Source organism: Monodelphis domestica, chromosome 7 (genome assembly GCF_027887165.1).
Source record: "Monodelphis domestica isolate mMonDom1 chromosome 7, mMonDom1.pri, whole genome shotgun sequence".
Lineage (NCBI taxonomy): Eukaryota > Metazoa > Chordata > Mammalia > Didelphimorphia > Didelphidae > Monodelphis > Monodelphis domestica.
The window spans coordinates 55780102-55800757 of NC_077233.1; the positions used below are offsets into that span (position 1 = coordinate 55780102).

A 20656-nucleotide genomic window follows, 5' to 3' on the forward strand; every position below is an offset into this window, starting at 1 on the left:
AACCACAAAAAGGTGCATAAACCTCTTTGCAGTGTAAAAATTAAAATTAGATGTCAATAATTAAATATTATATTTTAAAGATTTATTAATGATCATGAAAAATCAAAGAATAAAGAGGATATAAAATAAAAACCACATGCCCATTTAAAATCCCCATGTTTAGTTGACCACTGCCACCATGTTCACTGCATCATGCCATATCCTCGCCTAATATCCCCTGTCTATAGGAAGTACATAATGACAGGAAGTCAGTGGGCTCCTGGGAAATGTAGTTCTCTTTTTTTAGGGTAACAGATTTTCAATTATCCAGCAGTCAATAGCTATGGTATTAGGGAACAATAAGCTGTAACAAATTAAAGGCAAAGGTCAAACTGGGCTTCCTGAGAAGAAACTTTAACATAATCAAAGAAGCTTAACATTTCATTATATACAAAACAGGGATGCCTGGCACTGGGGGTTCCTCAAAAGGGCAGTGGTAACCTGAGGCATCCAGATTTCATGTTGACACCCTTCATGAAAAAGAACACTTCAATGATGGGCTAAGAAGTGCCTACTGACTAGGCAGCAAACTGGCAGGATATACAAGTTCCCAGTTCAAAGTTCCTCTCCCCTCATCTGTCAGCTTCCCCCACCCCCCATTTACAATCTAAAACACCTATGATTGGGTTGTAGATTCTTCCAATCCAGTTCAGATGAGATAAGGGGAGCTACCAAGTTGTTCATTGCCCTTTCTGTTTTTCATCAGTCTCCCTCCCCAGCTTGTCTCTGAGACCTCAATCAACAATCTAAAAGATAACAATCTAGCTTTTATAAGGCAAATATTTATTCTGAGAATAACACACTCAGTTCTGTTTTACACACACATAAACCCAAGTGCTGGATTATTTATCATTCTTGAGAGTTCCTGAAAGCATTGAGGGAAATTTCATTATGCATGATTTCCCCAGAAAGCCTCTATAGAGCAATTCAACCTCTACATGATGAACAAGTTAAACCAGTTAAAGAACAAAATAATATTTGAATAAAGTGCTACACATATTAACAAGAGATTTGAGAGAATGAAATACCTTGGGGACATGGCTTGGAGCCTACTTTTCCCAGATTTTCCAAAACTTTTCTGATTTTAATTCTTCCTTTTCAAAATTTATTTAAGACCTTTACATTCTTAGTATCAATTCTTTCTTTCATTTTTTTTATTGGTCATTGTAAGAGCACACCCATATAAGAACCAAAATCCCAAAATAAAAATAACTGATGTGAAAGACTGTATGCTTTATTCCACATCCATTCCACTCCAACAGTTCTTTCTCTGGAGATGGATAACATTCTCCATCATGTGTTCCAGGACTGTCCTGGATCACTGCATTGCTGAGAATAGCTAAATTTTCACAGTTGATCATTCTACAATATTGCTGTTACTGTGTACAATGTTCTCCCAGTTCTGCTTATTTCATTTCACTCTGCATCAGTTCGTGCAGATCTTTCCACCTTTTTCTGAAATCATCCTGCTTATTTCCTATAGCACAATACTATTCCATCATCACCAACATATATCACAATTTGCTCAGCCATTCTCTGATTGATAAACATTTTCTCAATTTCCAATTCTTTGCCACCACAAAAAGAGATGCTATATATTTGTACAAGTGGTCCTTTCCTCTTTTTTAATTATCTCTTTGGGATACAGAACCAATAGTAGTATTATAGGATAAAAGGATCATAGTTTTAGAGCCCTTTGGTCTAGATCAGTTCACACCAACAATGTTTTAGTGTCCCAATTTTACCACATCACCCTCCAACATTTGTCACTTTCCTTTACTGTCATATTGGCCAATCTGATAGGTATGGGGTAGTACCTCAGTTCTGCTTTAATTTGAATTTCTCCATTTCAGAACATTTTTTCATATGATTATTGATATCTTTAATTTCTTCATGTTAAAATTGTTCATCTTTTGACCATTTGTCAACTTGGGAATGGCTTGTAGTCTTATAAAGTTGATTTAGTTCTCTATAGATTTGCTTAGTATCAATTCTTAGATATAATAGTAACAAGAGATAGGCAATTAGGGTAAATTGACTTGCCAAGGGTCACACAGTTAGGCAGTATCTAAAGCCAAATTTGAAGCCTTCATTATTTTCTCATTTTTTTCCTTCATTAATTTCTATCCAAGAACATTTCTCTCACATTTTAAGGGGTCCTTAAAGAAACAGCTTTCTCTGATTCCATTTAGGTATGAGAAAAATTTCTCTTGGCCTTTTTTTACCAATGCAATTTTTCTCCATCCTCTTCTTTATCTGTAAAATGAGAGGCTTGAACTATAGACTACTTAAGGTTCCTTTTAGCTCAAAATCTATGAAACTATGAGTCTTTCACCTGCTGTCCCCACTCCCCCCAATCCCCTAAAAAAAAAGCAGACAGTGAGAAGAAATATGGGATGAAGAGACCTAGATTTGATGGAACGCCGTCCCCCTATTATTTACAGAGTTGGGATGGGGTGATAGGGCTAAGGAAGGGCTCTTGAGACAAGGGGAAGAGATGGAAAGACAGTTTGGAGAGGTATAGGTGCTTGTCAAGGAAGATCTGGAAGAGAGAAACAGGGAAAAGGGGGAATTTGAAAAGGATGAGAGGGGGATTTGGAAAAAGAAGAGAGGATGGGGATAAATGGATCACTTTCCACCTAGTTTCCAAATCCAATCATCTTCATCCTGTTTCCTTTCACTGTGTGCTTTTTTTGTGGTGGTGGATTTATAGTTTCATAGATTTTGAGCTAAAAAGAGACTTTAGGAGTCACCTAATTCAACTCTGTCATTTTACAAGTGAGGAAACTGAGACCTATGAAAGGTTAAGTGCTTTACCCAAGGATGCAAGTAGCAAAACTCAGGTCCTTTGACTCCAAACTGAATGTTTTCCATTACACCATACTGTCAGCCGGGTTCAAGAAAGCTGAGTAGAGATTATGGAATATAGAATTCTAGAGCTGGAAGGAACCTGAGAGATCACCCAGGCCAATCCCCTCATTTTATAAATGGGGACAGTTGGGAAAGGGAGGGGGCTGGGGAGGGATAGTTGGGAGGGTAGGAAGGGGCTGGGGAAGGATAGTTTGGACAGGAGGAGAAGGTTTGGGTCGGACATCTGGGTTGAGACGAGGGAATAAGGAGGAATTGTTTGGACGGAGGGGATGAAGGGGAACAAAGGGGATAGGGACAGTTGGCATGAAACCAATAGAGACAGTTGGAAAAAAATGCCCCCAAGAAAGGTCAGTTGGAATGAAAATCACTTGACAGAGATAATTTTGGATGGGGACAGTGAGCCAGTTAGGGCAAATCAGGAAGCAGGAAAGATTTCATTAGAAGAAAATTTGGATGGGGAAGTATGGGACAAGGACAGAAGGCAGAGTTTCTATTGGGGAAATGAGCTAAGGAGGGACAGTTTGGAAGTTGCAAGGAAACGGATGAGTAGTAATTTAGTTGGTTTGGAAAACAGAGGATTTTGGACTGATAGTCAGGCCAGGGACAGGGGCCTGGGAAGGCACAGTTTGGACTGGAAGGAGCAGGAAAGAAATGAATGGGAAAGAGGGATGTGTTTGGGGAAGGGCAATTCAGAAAGGGACTTTGGGTTGGGGAGGGACACTCAGGAAAGGGGGAGAAGACTGAGAAAGGAGAAACGGGACAAGGGCAGAAGAATGAGTAAGGATACTCTGAATAAGAGAAGGCTCAGAAGGGACAGTTGGGACAGAGGATGGGAGTCAAAGGGCAGTTGTAACAATTACAGGGGAATGAGGAGAGACAGTTGGGAGAGGAGGTATCTGGGGAGAGGCAATTTGGACAGGATGATGAAAAACAATTGGGAAAGAAGGAAAATACTAAGGAAAGACAACTGGGATTTGAGAAAGCATCCCATGGACACCTGGGAAAGGGGTAGGAAGCTAAAGAGGGACAATTTAAGAAGGAGCGGATTGGAAGACAGTTGGGACAGGAGGAGGAGATGGAAGAGGAATAGTTTGGACAGGAGGCGATGGAGCTGGGATGGGGCGACAGGGCTAAGGAAGAACTCTGGGGACAGGGGGAGGAGATGGAAGGGGGATAGTTTAGACAGGAGGAGGTATGGGGCAAGGGGAAACTGGGACAAGGTGAGGGGTCCAAGGAAGAGCTCTTGGGACAGGGGGAGGAGCCAGAAGCGGACTAGTTTAGACAGGAGTAGGTGTAGGGCAAGGGGAAACTGGGATAAAGTGACTGGGCCAAGGAAGAGCTCTTGGGACAGGGGGAGAAGCCAGAAGCGGACTAGTTTAGACAGGAGTAGGTGTGGGGCAAGGGGAAACTGGGATAAAGTGACTGGGCCAAGGAAGAGCTCTTGGGACAGGGGGAGGAGCCAGAAGCGGACTAGTTTAGACAGGAGTAGGCACCTATCAAGGGGGAGCTGTAATGAGGTGACAGGGCTAAGGAAAAACTCATGGGATAGAGGGAGAAGACAGAAAGGAGCTAGTTTAGATAGAAGGAGGTACCGGGCAAGAGGGAGCTGGGATAGGGTGGGGAGAAGAAGGAAGGGCTCTTATGACAGGGGAAGACATAAGGGATTAAGGAAGGAACTGAAAGAGTTAAGAGAGATGAATTATATTTTGAGTAGAGGTTTACCATTGAGGAGGGACAATCTGGAGAATAGGAGGCTTAGGGAGGGAAATTGGGGCAAGAAGAGACAGCTAAGGAGGGATACCTGGGAAAGAAACAGGAGCCCAGAGGACAATTGGGACAAGGGGAGAAGGCTAAAGAAGGAGGATTTATACAGGAAAAGGCTTATTGACAAGATGAATAAAATGAGAGTGAAGAGAATGGACCATTTGGGCAGGGTGTGGGAAATGGAAGGGGGCAACTGGATTTGTGACATGAACCAGAACAGATGCTTCAGGAAGCTCGGCCAGACCCATTTGGACAGAGGCTACCGGGATACCGACAACTGGGAAAGGAGGAAAGCTGACCTTCAGGATGAAGAAGAACATGCACAGAGGGAGATTCATTATGACTTGGGGATGAGAAAAAGCCGGCATGCCAGGGACAGAGACAAGGACGATTGGGGAAGACCAACAACGATGCAACGGGGCAGAACGAAGGGATCGAGGGAGAGTAATTGGGATAGGAGGAAGGAGTTATCCATTCCAGATGTCCATAGGGGTCTGCAGATTTCCACTGGGGCTAAGATGGTGGACAAGAAGTCTTGGTCTCGGGCGAACCAGAGAGGTCAAGGGGAGTTGGCTGGGCAGGATGAGTTGCATGAGAAAAGAGCCCAGGTGGAGCTCAACAGTAGAGCTGGCCAGTCCCTACAGACCATCCAGCAGCCTGAGGATGGGGAGGAGTGGCCAGGGTCCCAAGGGGCTGAGGAAAGGGAAATGGAGCAGCAGAGGTAGAGGTTGGGGTTAGATGCTTGGCTGGGGGAGAGCTGGGAACAGCTGGGGAGGCTTAAAGGGGTGAGGGTGAGAATGCTGCTACTGGAGAGGACCAAGCCGCGGGACGAGGCGAGTCTGGGTGCACGTGGAGAAGCGGGGCTATGCGCACGCGCAGCACCCCAAGGTGAGGCTGGGAGGGCCTCCTCTACCCAAGAGGAGGAACCAATTGTGACGGCGGCGGGTTTCCGGCCGGCGCTACAAAGGTGCGGCTCGAGGGGGCGGGGCGGAGCGGAGCGGAGCGCCCGGTGACGCAGCGGCTCTACGGGGCGGGGCGGAGGCACGGGTCAGAGCAGCGGCGCCCCGGGCGGAAGAAGCCTAGCGCTCGGGAGCGGCGGCGGCGGCAGCGGCAGCGGCGTCGGGGGTGCGCGAGCGGCCGCCTCTCCATCCAGCCGTCCGTCCTTCAGTCATTCACTCACCCTCCATCATGAGCACCAAGCAGGTCACGTGCCGGTCAGTGAGAGGGAGTGGGTACCGGGGGAGGGGCTACCCTTGACAGGGGGAGGGGGAGTCCGTTGCGGAGCTGGGGGAGGGGGAGGAGCCGCCACCTTCTCATCTGCTTACTTTCGGTCTTTCGGGCGCTACCCAAGTGCTTGTGGAGTAGTTGAAGCCCCTGCTCAGTGAGCTGGGTAGACGGACGAATGAGCGCGCGCTGCTTTTCCTATTTCGAAGGAAGCAGGCTGGCTCGACGAGGGCAAGGGCAACTGAGGTCTACTGACCCGGGATAGCAGTCAATGAGCCCCAAAGTTGGGGATCCCGCACCCCTACCCCCTTTCGATGTCCTGCGAGACCGTAACCTGGCCAGCGTCTTAAAGTACTAGTTCTGCGTTAGTTATTGGTATAATGATAAAAAGTTGGAGCGGCCCTTCCCCGAAGGCGCAGTCTTCCACTGGAGAGATCCCCTCCTCTTTTCCAGGTCCTGCTCTGGGATCACGTGAGGTAACTTCTGGCTAGAGCTTTAAAGAGCTACTAAGTGGTGCTGGCTATTGTCATGATTATAAAGTTAGAGCTCCGAGGTCTTCTTTCCTAGTCCAGCCAACTCCTTCATACCATTTTATGTATGTTATCTCATTGGATCCTCCCCACAACTTTGTGAGGTAGGTGGCATTATTATCCCCAACTTTTGAGAACTGGATATTGGTATCCCTAACTTTGTGAGGTAGGTGTGATATCCCCTTTTTGCAGATGAGGAAACTGAGACCCAAACAAGGAAAGTGACTTATTTGTTCAAGGTCAAGCATCTTGTCAGTGGCAGAAGAAGGATTTGAGAGGTAGCTAGGGAGTTCAGTGGATAGCGAGCCAGGCCTGGAGTCAGGAGGACCTGAGTTTAAATGTGGAGTCAAAAGACATTGCCTACCTGTGTGACCCTGGGCAAGTCACTTTTAACCCCGTTGCCCAGCTCTTGCTGCTCTTCTACCTTAGAATCAGTATTGATTCTAAGACAGAAGATAAGAGTTGGGAAAAAAGGATTTAAATCTATCCAGTTCCTCTAGACCAGTTTTCTTTTATCACCAAGCTGAGCCTCCCCCATGTAGGTAGGTTTGTCAGACCAACCCAGGACCCCACCAAATGGTCATCCAGCCTCAACTTGAAGACCTTGCAGCATGATGAATTCACTATCTCCCCTTCCTCCAGCACACCTTTCAACTCTTATACAACTCCTATAGGAATATTTTCTTGATGTCAAACCAACACCTGCCTCTCTTTCAGACTTTATTTCTACCCATTGAGGCTTAAGCAAAACCACCCTCACTATCCCCAGTTTACTTGACATTTGTTCCTGTACTTCTGGATGGCTTTTCCTTTCCTTCTAAAGATTCTGCCAACCCAAGCTGTATCCTCTTGAGGATCCCTGGTTCCTCCTAGGACATGATTTCCACTTGGACCTAGATTTCGCCTGTAGTTCTGTGATCTTCCTGTGTTAGTGTCAACCTTCACAACCAGATTCATGGCTTGTTCAGAAAATCATTTCTGATAATGTGGTTAATGTCATTAATCCTTTAGTAACATGAAGCTTACTTCCTTTCAAAAACACCACAAATAGAATCTTGAGAACTCTAAAGCATTCTTAACCTTTCCATGGAGTGTGAATTCATTTGTAATTGGCTCTTTGTTAGAAATGCAATTATTTTGATTGACCTGAAATAGCAATGATTGGGGTGGGCCAGTTTTAACTCTTTCATGTAAAAACTTGGCTTGGACCCCACCCCATCTTTTCTGACACACCTTCTTTGGGGACTACTCAGTTTGCCTCTAGGACTTTGCTCTATTTCACTTGATATGTAGACTAGTAGAGCATGTTGGCCGCCTCACTCAGTGGTCATCCTTTGCTCTTCTTCAAATGAGATAACATTTTTACAAAATACTTAGCACAGTGCCTTGTGCATAGTAGGCATTCTATAAGTACTTATTTCCTCTCCTTATATGACTTGCCCACCATCCTTTATAGTCCTAGCATCTCTTTGTTTATTCCTTTGTCTATGCTGTTCTGTTCACCTTCTCATCATTAGGGATGTTAAAACTGACTCACACCAACCATTTGCATCCCTCCCTGTTGTCCTCTGGGTGACCTTCAACTTGAATTTTTCAGAGAATAGCTTCTCCTCCTTCTCCCTTCCCTCCAGTGTGGGCTTGTTGAAATCCTACATGTCAGCCCTTTCTAAGTTCAAATCCCACCTCCATGAGCAATTTTTGGGATGGTTTTATAAAGGATCTAGAAGTATTTGACCTAAGGAAGAGATGATTTAGAGCAGTGGTTCTCAACCTTTCTAATGCTGTGACCCCGCAATACAGTTCCTCATGTTGCAGTGACCCCAAACCAAAAAATTATTTTGGTGGCTACTTCAAAACTGTAATTTTGCTATAGTTATGATTCGGAATGTAAATACCTGATATGCACTATGTATTCTCATTGCTACAAATTGAGAGGTTGAGAACCACTGATATATAGGTTTCTAGTGTCTCTTCAGATTTTAAAAGATTTTTTTCCTGGAAGAAGAATTAGATTTGTTCTGCTTGGACAGTGAGGGCAGAATTGGAAGCAAAGGGGATGTTGCAGAGAAGCAACTGTTATTCTGCAAAATAGATTCTTGATTTCCAAGCAGGAAATGACCAGAAGTTGCAGTAGTAATAATAATCATAGCTAGGATTTGTATGTCAGCTTAAGGATTACAAGACACTTTATAAATATTATCTCATATGATCCTTTCAACAATCCTGGAGGGTAGGTGCTGTTATTATCTCCTTTTTACAGATGGTAAAACTAAGGCAAACGGAGGTTAAGTGAAGTCACCCAGCCAGGAAGTTTCTGGCTAGATTTGAATTCAGGTCTTCCTGACTTCAGACCCCAAATTCTACCCTTGTGTCACCCATAGTGCTCACATGTACTAGTATCACCATACTAGATTGAAAACTTTACATACAGAACAAGCAAGTGGTCTATAATTTCTGGTCTTATGTTGTCCAGGTGCTGAGTTTAAATGCTCTGGTGGTGCAGCTTGTGTGTGTAAGGCAAGACTGGATTTGAGGCTGTTGTTTAAGTCACACTTTCTGTGCACTTAAAGCACTTGATGTCTATTGATTTGAAAGGGGATGAGAATTAAGGATAAAAATAGCTCATATTTGTATAGATAATTGGTGGTATCCCTACTATACTCATGTGGAAGCTAAAGACTAGAGTGATGAAGTGACCTAATTTGGCGTTCCCAGCACCTATGTTCAGAGACAGGCACTTTCATATTTTTTCATGCAGCAAACTTGTTAATTGCTAAAGGCCAAGCCCTGGGGATAAAAAGAACAAAAAAAAACAAGTTAATGTCCTCTAGGAGCTGGCTTTCTGTTGTAGGGAAAACTTTAAGCACAGATAAGTAAGTGCAAAATAAATATAGTCATTTTTGGAAAGAAACTAGCTATGGTGGGATATGGGACCAGGTCTCTTGTAGGAGGCAGCACCTCAGCTGAGCCTTGGCAAAGCCAGGAATTCCACAGATTAGGGGTGAGTGAACAGGGGAGTACATTCCAGGGGTGGGATGCAGCAAGTTAGAAAGACATGTCCAAGGGAGATGTCATCCTCTCTGCAGAAATCAGCAAATAGGCCAGTTTGGTTTGGTTGAAACATCAAGTAAGTGAATGATAGTAATGTGTTCTGAGCCAGGAAAGGTGGGCTGGAGATAGATCTAGTACTAAGATCCTAGTACATAGTACTAAGTACTAAGATATTTTAGAAATAGCAATTGGCAGCTGTGGGGAGGGGAAAGTTTAGAGCAGCGGTTCTCAACCTCTCAATTTGTAGCAATGAGAATACATAATGCATATCAGGTATTGTAAATGTAAATGTAAATACATTCTGAATCATAACTGTAGCAAAATTACAGTTTTGAAGTAGCCACCAAAATAATTTTTTGGTTTGGGGTCACTGCAACATGAGGAACTGTATTGTGGGGTCACGGCATTAGAAAGGTTGAGAACCACTGGTTTAGAGGGAGGAGACCAATAGGGGGGTTAGTGCAATAGTCTTGGGGAGGCAGGATTTATAGTGAAGAATAAAAGGATGAAGAGTAGGGCTGTAACTGGGTAAGTGAGGGAGAATGGGATAGATTCAGGAAGTGATTTAGAGGTAGAATTGACATTGAATGAGAGGAGTGTGGGGTAGAGGGTGAGAAGAGTGAGTCAAGAATGACTTAAAGATTGTGAGCTAAGGGGACTTCTTAAAAAGATGGTGATCACCCCCACAGAAGTAGAGAAATTGAAGGTTAGCAGCATTTTGGCAGGGATGGGGGTTGTTACAGACTAGAGATGAGTTATTTGAAAATGTTGAGTCTAGATTACCTCTGTGAGCAATTTGTAAGAGATTGGAGCCAAAGAGAAATAATATGTAAATCATCTGCGTAGAGATCAGTTGAACCAGGAGACTGATGAGGACACCCCTAGAGTGTAGAGGGAAGAAATTGAGAAGGTGGCCAGCGAACCAGTCTTGGGGTATACCACTTTCACAATAGAATCATAGATTTAGAGGAATAGAGTGAAAGAATAGAAATTAAACAGTGTACAAAGTGACTAGAGAAGGTTTTTGATGTATAGTATCTGAGGGAGATACATTCTAAGACCTACCAGGGATGGCCAAAACCACAGATAGAAGGAACACCTGCTTACTCCATCCCCCCAAAACCCCACCCTAAGAAAAGGGAAAGAGAACAGAACTCCCTTAGAGACTACCAGTGGAGGAACTCAGCTTCATCTGGGAAGGACCTCAAAAGGGCAAAGGACTATTGTATAGAGAGCTTGGTGTAAGGGAATTAATAAAGAGTCAGAGTGAACCCAAGCACTGTGAGGGCTTCAGAAAGCCAGAAAACGTTTGTTTTTTTAGAGCTCCTCATTTTAGATTATAGGGGATCTCTTCATTCTGAGTTGAAGATTTGAAATGGAACTTTTTGCTTGGAGCAAGAAATAATACTGATTTCATCATCAACACTGTTAGCTTGTTTGTGTCGAGAGCCCTTTCCATTCTACATTCAGAGTCCTAAAGGGAGGCTGAGACACCAAACCCACAACCCAGCACTTTGCCAGAAATTGGTTATATAATAGTACAGTGTACCTCACCCCTACCCCCCTCAGAGTAAAACAGCAAAGCTTTCGAGTTCTAGTTCCCTGTCTGTCTGGGTGTCAATTATCCATTTGTCAGGAATCCCAAAACTTTGTTTTCATTTTAACCAAAGGAAAGCAAGCAGGTGGGGGGGCAGGGAGAGGAGAGGATAGGGAGTGGGCCTTTAGGCCAGCCATTCGGGAGTCATTCAAGTGTGGTCTCTGAGATGGGTTATTTGAGACAAATCCAAGCAGCTCTTCCATTCAGAATCCAGGTAACTCCTCAGACTTAAAGTGGGAGAACAGTTAATTGCCTTTCTGGATAGGTGAGAGAGTTCTTGGTGCTTCCTAAATGCTATCAAAAATGAGACTAATGTGCTAGAAAATATTTTTTGTTATTTGAAATAATTTTATGTTAATAATTGATTGTTTTCATGGTATTAATAATCATAATAAACCACCATAATAATAAATATAAGTAAAAAACAAAAATAAAGCATGAATTTTTGAATTTTAATCTGGCATTGCCATTTTTACTACCTCTGTGTCATGGGCCTCAGTTTCCTTATCTGTAAAATGTCTTCAATGAGATGGTCTCTGAGGTACCTTCCAGCTTTACAGAACAGATGTTCTGTGATCTCAGTTAATCTTTTAGCAGCCATGGGTTAAACAGGCCAGAATTATTCTCATTTTGCAGATGAAGTAATTGAGACTTAAAAGATAATAATTGATTTGTCCAACCTTAGTAAATAGTGGATGGGGGGTTCAGTCCAGGCCTTTTTGATCATTAAGTCCTAGTGTTTCTTCACAAGACCATGCAGGATTTCTTTGTTGGATTTGTGATCTCATTTGGCTGCCCCTGGCTATACAGAGATGTCTGTCTACTGAAAAATCTATCCTTTTACTTAATTATAGACTCTCCTTTTGTTAACAAGCTTGGTTTGATCCATTTTGCAGAATTCTGCTTTGTATCTTTCATTGACAATTTTCTTTGGACTTACTAAGTGGTAATTTTAACAAACATTAAGGGAGAAAAAGAGACTAGTTAAAATCCAGTCCCTGTTTTCTTACATGTAGCTATTTGGACAGCAAACAAGGTAAAGAGATCCTAAGGCAAAGAAATAAATTCGATCTCATAGGTTTCAGTGCTAGCATTGTATAGTAAAGTATACTTGTGATGAAATGCAGAAAATAGAGTGAGGAAGCATAGCAGAGACTTGTATTTGGGTAAGATAATGTGAAGAAAAACTTTCTAACTATTGAAACTCCCAAAGTGGAAAGGGTTGCCTCTGGAAGTAGTGGGCAAGGGGATTTTGTTTTTGTTTTTTAAAGAAAAGCTGATGATCCCTTTTTGGGTAGGACGGTAAGAGCATTCATGTTAAGGTGTGTGTTGGATTCTGTAGCCTCTGACATCTCTTTCTTCTCCAAAATTTCTGTATAATTCATGGTTCTGGACAGGCCAGGAGAATTTTGTTCAGTGACCCATTGCCCACATTTCTGGACCATGTTTTACATGATGCAACAGGAAGAAAAGTGAAAACCAAGGAAGGGTTACTTGTGGGGTCTTAGAGATTTGGTTTTTCAGAAGCATATAGGCCATTGTAAGCTATCAAATCTCCCTGTTTTCCCCTCTTCTGAAGCTGTGATAATTTTTTGTTGTCTCTCTCTCTCTCTCTCTCTCTCTCTCTCTCTATATATATATATATATATATATATATATATATTTTTTTTTTTTTTAATGGAGGAATAATGGTTGCTTTTTAGAGAAAAATGCCTTGTTGATTCCTGGAGAGTAGAAGAGAATCAAAGGTAAATTGTTATTTCTTAGTCTAGCTCAAGCAGGTGTAACTTTTTCAAGGGAACAGCCAGTGAGGTTCACCATTGTTGAGCACTAGTATTCAGAATACCTGTGTTCTAGGCTCAATTTTGTCTAGTGCTCTCAATGCTTGCTCTTGGGTAGGTCATTTCCTTCTCTGCCCTTTAATTTCTTCATTATAAAATTAAAGGGTTAGACTAGATTTTTCAGCTCTAAAAATCTATGAAATTCTTCTATTATTGTCTGTGTTTTCCCCCTCTTACATGTTCTTCCTCTTGGTTCCAGGTAGGCTCTGATTTGACTCTCTCCAGCCCTAGTGCATTCCTCCTCTCATTTCTCTGGTTCTGCCCCCTCATGCCCATTAAACTGTGCCAACCACCTCCTTCCATGACCATGCAGGCCTCTTCCCACCTGGCTCCTTCCCTCCCTTTCTTACATCTGGGGGCAAATTCACGTTATGTAAAAATAGCTTTACATAGAGGTCTTCAGAACAGTCAACTTATATAAAGTGAGAACTGTTTGTAATTGGAAGTTGGCTGGCCTGCCACCTCCACATTGTCCAAACCACAACTCCCTCATCTGTTTGCATTTTCCTTTCTCCTCTCATCCCTCTCTTCCTTTCTTCGTTTCTTTGATGATGCCACCATCGGACCCCAAATCTGATGGATATTTAACTTCTCAGAGCCATATCTGGAAAAAGGAGGGGGGTAGAATAGCCCCTATCCCTCAAGAGCTGTTGTGAGGACCAAATTAAATTATCTCATTTGCATGTGGAAAGTATGTTTCATATTTTAAAGTGTTTTGTAACTGTTGTTGCAGCTGTTGTCATTCTAAGAATTGGAGGGACTCTGTGGTCGATCATTCAGCTTTACTTCATCCTCCCCACCAGTTTGTACAGAGTAGGTGCTTAACAAATGCTCATATTAAATCAACTGTTGTTTATGTAATGTGTATTTGTTGGTATTATCTGGAAGGGTAATGGGTGGAGACTACAAAGTTTAAAACTTGCTATTAAGATGACATTCTTAGGCCAACCTTTCCCTCCCGATTTTGTATGGTCCAGCCAAGAATAGTTTTTACATTTTTAAATGTTTGAAAAAAATCAGAAAGAAAAATAATGTGTTACATGAAATTATATGAAACTCAAATTTTAGTGGCCATAAAGTTTTATTGGAACATAGCTACACTCATATGTTTACAAATTGTGTGACTGTTTTTGCACTACAATCAAGCCAAGAAGATCTGTAGTGCTCCCCTAACTCTGCACTGCTGCTCAGCCACTACAAATTGTAGAAGCATTTTCTTTTTTATTTTCAGTGCATGCTCATTGTGTCAAAATGAGGAAAGAAAAATAGATTTGAATGACACTTTTAAAAACACAATGGAGTATGGATTATGTTATTTTTTAGTTAGATGACAGCATTTGTTTCTTAACCAGTGACACTGTAGCTATTCTAAGAAAATACAATATGCATCAACATTAACAGTCTTAGTGAACATTTAATACAACAAACAACAGAAAATTTTAAAGAGTATTAGCAGAATTTTCCTAACCAAAAAAACCAATCTTTTAAAAGGAAAATAAGGTTACAACCAAAGTAAATGTCCAAGTATCTCATTTGTTAGCTAAATAAAGAAAGCTGATGTTGAGTTAATTAAATCATATTTGATTGCAACAGGTGAATAAATATGATTTAATGAGACTATTGGCCTTCTTACTCAATTAAAATCATATGTTCATGGTGGGCAGCTGGGTGGCTCAGGGGATGGAGAACCAAGCCTAGAGACAGGAGGTCCTAGGTTCAAATTTGGCCTCAGACACTTCCTAGCAAGTCACTTGCTCTGGGCAAGACTCTGGGCAAGTCACTTAACCTCCATTGCCTAGCCCTTAACACTCTTCTGCCTTGGAACCAATACACAGTAGTGGTTCTAAGATGGAAGGTAAGGGTTTAAAAGAAAAAATCATATGCTCACTTTTGATATCAGTATTTTGCAGTACTTATCAACATGAAGACATTTTTATAGATGAAATACATGTAATCTTTTTATAGATTATATTAAGAGATGAACACTTAAAATTGATTTTTGATGATAGGGAACAAAACTTTGAACCCTAATTAAGTGAAATTTTATAACCCCCAAATTCAGTTCTTTTCATGAGTAGACTTGTATTTTTTTTATTGTGCTCAGTTAATATTATATTCTGAACTTGGTCAATTAAAAAGTGTGGAAATTTGTTCTCCCTTGTTATATATTAAATGCCTGCATAATATCCTCAGTTTTACTTATTGGCCTGGGAAGTTGAAAATAGTTACTTTTTGGCTCTTTACAGAAAATTTGTTGATCTCCTATTCTAGACCAGTGGTTTTCAGCCTGAGAAATTTGCAAATACGCTGAGTTTATTTATTGAAAGATATTGAATGTTTTCTTTTGTTCCCAAATAAATGTAAAAATAATTTTAATAGCCATTTCTTAAAATTTTGAGTTCCAAATTCTCTTCCTCCATCTCTTCCCCACTCCTTGAGAATTTGAAATTTGAATTTGGTATAGGTAATACACATGCATCATGTAAAACATAATAACATATAAGCCATGTTATGAAAGCCCCCCCCCTAAAAACAAAAGAAAAATAAAGTTTGAAAATGTATACTTTGATCCTACAATCAGATTCCAGCAATTCTTTTTCTGGAGATGGATTCCATTTTTCATTGTAAGTCCTTCAGAATTGCCTTGGATTGTTATATTGCTGAGAATAGCTAAGTCATTTGCAATTGGTCATCATACAATATCACTGTTCCTATGCACAGTGTTTTCCCAGTTCTGCTCATTTCACTTTGCATCAGTTTATATAGATCTTGCCATGTTTTTCTGAGAGCATCCTGCTTGTCATTTCTTTTACAGCACAAGAGTATTGCATCACAATCACATAGAGCAACATTTTCCCAAGTGATGGACATACCCTCAATTTCCAATTCTTTGACAACTCAAAAAAACAACTGTTTTGTTTCTCTTTCAGATGCATATCTCATAGTGATAATCCTGGGTTAAATGCTTTATAATCCTTTGGGGCATAGTTCCAAATAACTCTAGAATGGTTGGGTCAGTTCACAGCTCTTCCAACAGTGCATTAGTGTTACAGTTTTCCCATATCCCCTTAACTTCTGGCATTTTCCTTTTCTATCATATTAGCCAATCTGATAGGTACCTCAGTTGTTTTCATTTACATCCATCACTAGTGATTGTAGGGATTATTTCATCTGAAAATTGCCTTTCGTACCCTTTGACCATTTATCAATTGGGGAATTACTTGTATTCTTATAAATTTTCCTCAGTTTTCTATGTATTTAAGAAATGAAGCTTTTATCAGAGAGACTTTTAAAAATTTTTTCTGTGAATTAATAAGTAAATATATCTTCTGAAGATTATCTCCCATATTTGAGAATCTGCAACATCTTTTGATGTTGAAACAAGGTCTTCATACTCTGAAGTTGGAAAGCACAGTCTTGGCTAAACTAAAATTTTCTAGTAGTGGTTGTGTTTAATTAAGACTTTTAGGTTGTCCCTGGCACTTTTTGAAAAAAAAATTCTTTAGAGTTTGCTTTTAGTACTAAGTATAATAAAATGTTATTTTTTAATTATTTTTTTCACATATATACGCACAATTCATATAAAAATTTGTGTACCCATACATGTATGTATCATACATTTGTGTATATATGGAGTATGTGTGTCCTGAGGTAATATTTTTGAATTTTCCCCTGCTCAAACATCTTCAGCATCCCAGGGATAAAACAGAAAAGGCATTTGGCATTTAGAGTTGTCCATAATCTACCTCCTATCTACTTTCCTTTTCTTATTTCACACTATTCCCTTTTATACATTATACAGGGTTTCTTGGAACTCTATATTTTGCTCTTTTCTAAACTGGGCATTCTCTCTGTGGTCTTTGTGCATCTGGGAGTGCTGTCCCTCATGTGGCATGCATGTATACTTCACCTCTTTTACAATCCTTAGTTTCTTTCCACATTTAGTACAGGTATTAGCTCCTCCTCCTTTCCCCGGGTTGTTAGTGCATCCTCTCTCCTTATTTTGTCTTACACTGTATGTAATTATGTGTCTGTTAAATCCTGTATACAATTTAAGTTGCTCAAGAGGACTTTTTTGTCTATATGTACCCACAGAGTACCTTGCAACTCAGTAGGTGACTAATAAATGTTTGTTTGATTGAATTAGATAATATAAAATTGTGAAATTGACTTAACTCATCAATCAGAGTTTAGTGATGTGAGTATTATTATCCCCTTCAAAGTCATTGCCTTGAGAGACTACCTACTTATTCTAATATTTATCTGGCTTTAAAATATCTTTTATAGAAAGAAGGGGATCATGGTTGTCCTTTCCTGACTATAGTCTCAAAAGCTTAGGGCTGGTTTAATCCTAGCTTCCCTTAATAAATGATTAGAGGAATGTGTGAACAGGTCCTTAAGCCTTTTTGATTTATTTTTATTCTCAGCCTGTATTTTCTCATGGTAGGGTAAGTGGTCAAATCTAACTTTTTTCCTTCCAAGTGAAGAAGCCCTTTAATTTGGTCCAAGCTTTCCAAACTTCTTCAGATTCCTGAGGGGAAATGGAGTGACCTTTTATTTTGGCAGATAAGGATTTGGTGAACATCTGCAATTACCCTGACAAACAAGTGTGAGAGAAGGCTTCTGGATCACTTCTAGAGGTGATTTCTAGTTGGAAAGACTTTGTGAAGGAGATGGGATTTGGCATTGGCCCAGTGGCTTCCCCTCTCAGATTCTGTTTTCCTTATCTATGAAGTGAGATGGTTAGATGGCGTTAGATGGAGAGATAGAGTGACTTGTGAGGTTCCCTTTCATTTCGAATTCTAGAGATTTGAGCCTCAGCTTTTTTTTGTACCAAGCTCAAATCTCTATCTTTTTTGACTGCCATAATAGCAACTATTTCCTTTCCTCAGGCCTCTCACAAAGTCTTATTTTTTTTAGTAGATATTATTCAGTCATCCACCAAATACTAGTTTGGGCACTTAGAAAGGTATTGTGGTGCTGGATGCTATGAGTTGAAGAATCTAAGAGACAAATTAACAAGAAACATTGGCTTGTCCAGAGGAGAATAGATGTTTGTGGAATTGAAGGTAGTTGGAGAGACATAAAATAAAAAGAAAAGTTTATTATATTTTACATGTTTCTCTAGAACAAATTTACAAGGGCAGTCACTATAATAACTGAATGAGTGCTACAAGTTCTGGAAAGACAGAACACTGGTCTAAGTCAACAGTCAGTGAGCATTTTATTAAATTACTTGTTATATGACAAGCCTTGTGCTATCTGCTAGAGGTACAAATAAAGCCAAGTAATTGCCCTCATTTGCTTAGGAGGGAGACAACATGAAACTGGTCATACATGCAGAGATGGAAAGTGATGTTATAGGGAAAAGGCTTCAGGGTGATCAAGAAATCATTCCTGGAAGAGTAGGGATTGAAATTGGGCTTTGAAGGTTTGTAAATAGAGAGGATATCTCCAATGGGAGGTTTGGATTTTTTTAAAGAGCAATAAGGAAAGATTAACTCACTGACTCTGAATATCATGTGATGTCTTGTGTGTAAGTGTGGCTTTGTCTTTTAAACTGGCAAATATAATTTGGATTCTTAAAAGGTAACACTTGTGATAGGATTTCTTTAAATAGTAATCTTTACAATGGTTGGATTTAAACTGATAATAGATGATATTAGATGTTATTAAATTCACATTAGATGTTATAGATAGCATTAAAAATTTTATTTTTAACTCTTACCTTCTGTCTTAGAATCAATACTGTGTATTATTTCCAATGTAGAAGAACAGTCAGGGCTAAATAATAGAGGTCATGTAACTTTCCCAGGGTCACACAGCTAGAAAGTATCAGAGGTCAAATTAGAACCCAGAACCTCCTATTTTCCAGGTCTGGCTCTCAATACACTGAGCTGCCCCCATTTGAAAATTTACATAGTTTCTTCTTTACATCAGATCACTGGAGTCATATAATAGCCCTTGGAGAGAGGTATAAAACAGTTCTTATTATCCCCATTTTTACAGATGAGGAAACAGAGGTTTAGAGAATTAAGTGACTTATTTCTGGACATCTAGTTAGTATGTGTCAGAGGCTAGACTTAAGTCCAGGTCTGCATGACTTTGACTGCTGTCATTTGGAAATTGCCATTTTACACATGAGTCAAAAATGAGGTAATGTGTGCTATATGCCTCTACTATATAGTCCTTGGTTTTTGTCTCTGCAGATATTTCATGCATGGTGTGTGTCGTGAAGGGAGCCAGTGCTTGTTTTCCCATGACTTATCAACAAGCAAGCCATCTACAGTCTGCAAGTTCTACCAGAAAGGCTATTGCGCCTATGGATCTCGTTGCAGGCAAGAGCATCCTGATATGTCCAGCACTTCTTCTTTGTGTACTCATAAAGCTTTAAGTATGAAAGTGCCCATTCACCCTGTTTGTTACCAGAGAAGGAGAAAGGAACGGCAGTCACTTGAATCCTCCTAGTGGACCTGAGTTGGGCTGGTAGAGGTAATGGATTGGGGGTCCTGACAAGCAAGTGCTGGCAACTTTCCACATTTTCAGCAGCATTCCACTCCCCTTCCACTCCTTAAGAGGTGTGGCTGATTACATTAATCCTGTTGAGAACCCCTTTCTTGAAATGTTTGAACTAACTGCAATTGTTATTCCCCAGACCATAAATATTAACCATTATTTTAAGAACGTAATCTTGGGACTTCCTAGCATATATATTCCTGTAGAAAGAAACTTTATAATAGTTCAGGACTTCCCAAAGTGTATATCATTTTGTAGATAGAAACTTTCCATGGTAAACTTTCTTGTTTTTAATTATTATTCAAATGTACAAAGATAATCAGATTGAGTTTATAGGAATTTTTAAAAATTCTTACTTCCATCCTAGAATCAATTCTATATATTGGTTTTAAGGCAGAAGGAGCAGTAAAGGGTAGCTAGACAATGGGGGTTGAGCAACTTGCCCAAGATCACACAGCTAGGAAGCTAGGCCACATTTGGACCCAAGATCTCCTATCTACGGACCTGGTTCTCTGTCCACTGAGCTACCCAGTTGCCTCCAGGCATTCTTTTAATCATGGAGAATTGGCTTCAAAGTGGCTTACTATTTTGTGTGCTTTTGTTACTTAGCAAAAGTGGGGTGTATCTCTTCTCTGCATCTTATTTATTTTTAGGTAAAAGCACTTTTATTTCCAAAGTGGTTTTAGGTATATGTTATTTTGTATTTATAAACATCTATGAGAGGTAGATGAAGGTGCAGAGATGGTGATTTGTAATTTAGAGATGGGAAAACTGAGAAGTAACCTAGTTAGGGTCCATACAGTCTGGATCAGAACCCAGCTCCAGGCCAAATTCTTTTTGTTTCCATTATATTACATGGGCCCCAATGAGTCAGTACTACAGAGTGGTGAATGTACCCCCCTTAAGAGGAGAGCTTGAAAGCATATATGTCTTCAATCCATTAGCAGGCATTTATTAATCACCTACTGGGCTTCCAGGTACAATAATAGCCCCTATTCTTAAGAAATTTTACATTTTGTCAAAGGAGATAACAAGGGTGTGTATACAAATATACACAGTAAATGCAGGTAGGTAGAAGGAGAATCAGTAGCGTTTGATGAGGGATCATGAAAAATTTTAGAATGGTTAGTCTGCCTTTTTAAAAGTAAGAGTGGAATATTATGAGATGGAGGAGAGGAGGAAAGAGGAAGTGAATTCTTAAAGGAAGGGACAACCAGTGAGTG

General features: G+C 40.5%; 1 protein-coding gene across 8 annotated transcripts in view; it reads left to right on the forward strand.

The window, feature by feature from the left end:
- The first annotated feature begins 3022 nt into the window (after positions 1–3022).
- MKRN2 (makorin ring finger protein 2) overlaps positions 3023–20656 on the forward strand; it is a 38547-nt gene continuing 20913 nt past the window's right edge. Inside the window, exons 1-3 of one of the 8 annotated variants that reach the window (XM_007500248.2) lie at positions 3052–5888; positions 13651–13730; positions 19127–19255. In XM_007500248.2, the coding sequence (XP_007500310.1) occupies positions 19134–19255 (122 nt within the window). In that variant the 5' untranslated portion in view covers positions 3052–5888; positions 13651–13730; positions 19127–19133. The other 7 variants (XM_007500249.3, XR_008913427.1, XM_056804674.1 and 4 more) reach the window with 7 other exon arrangements.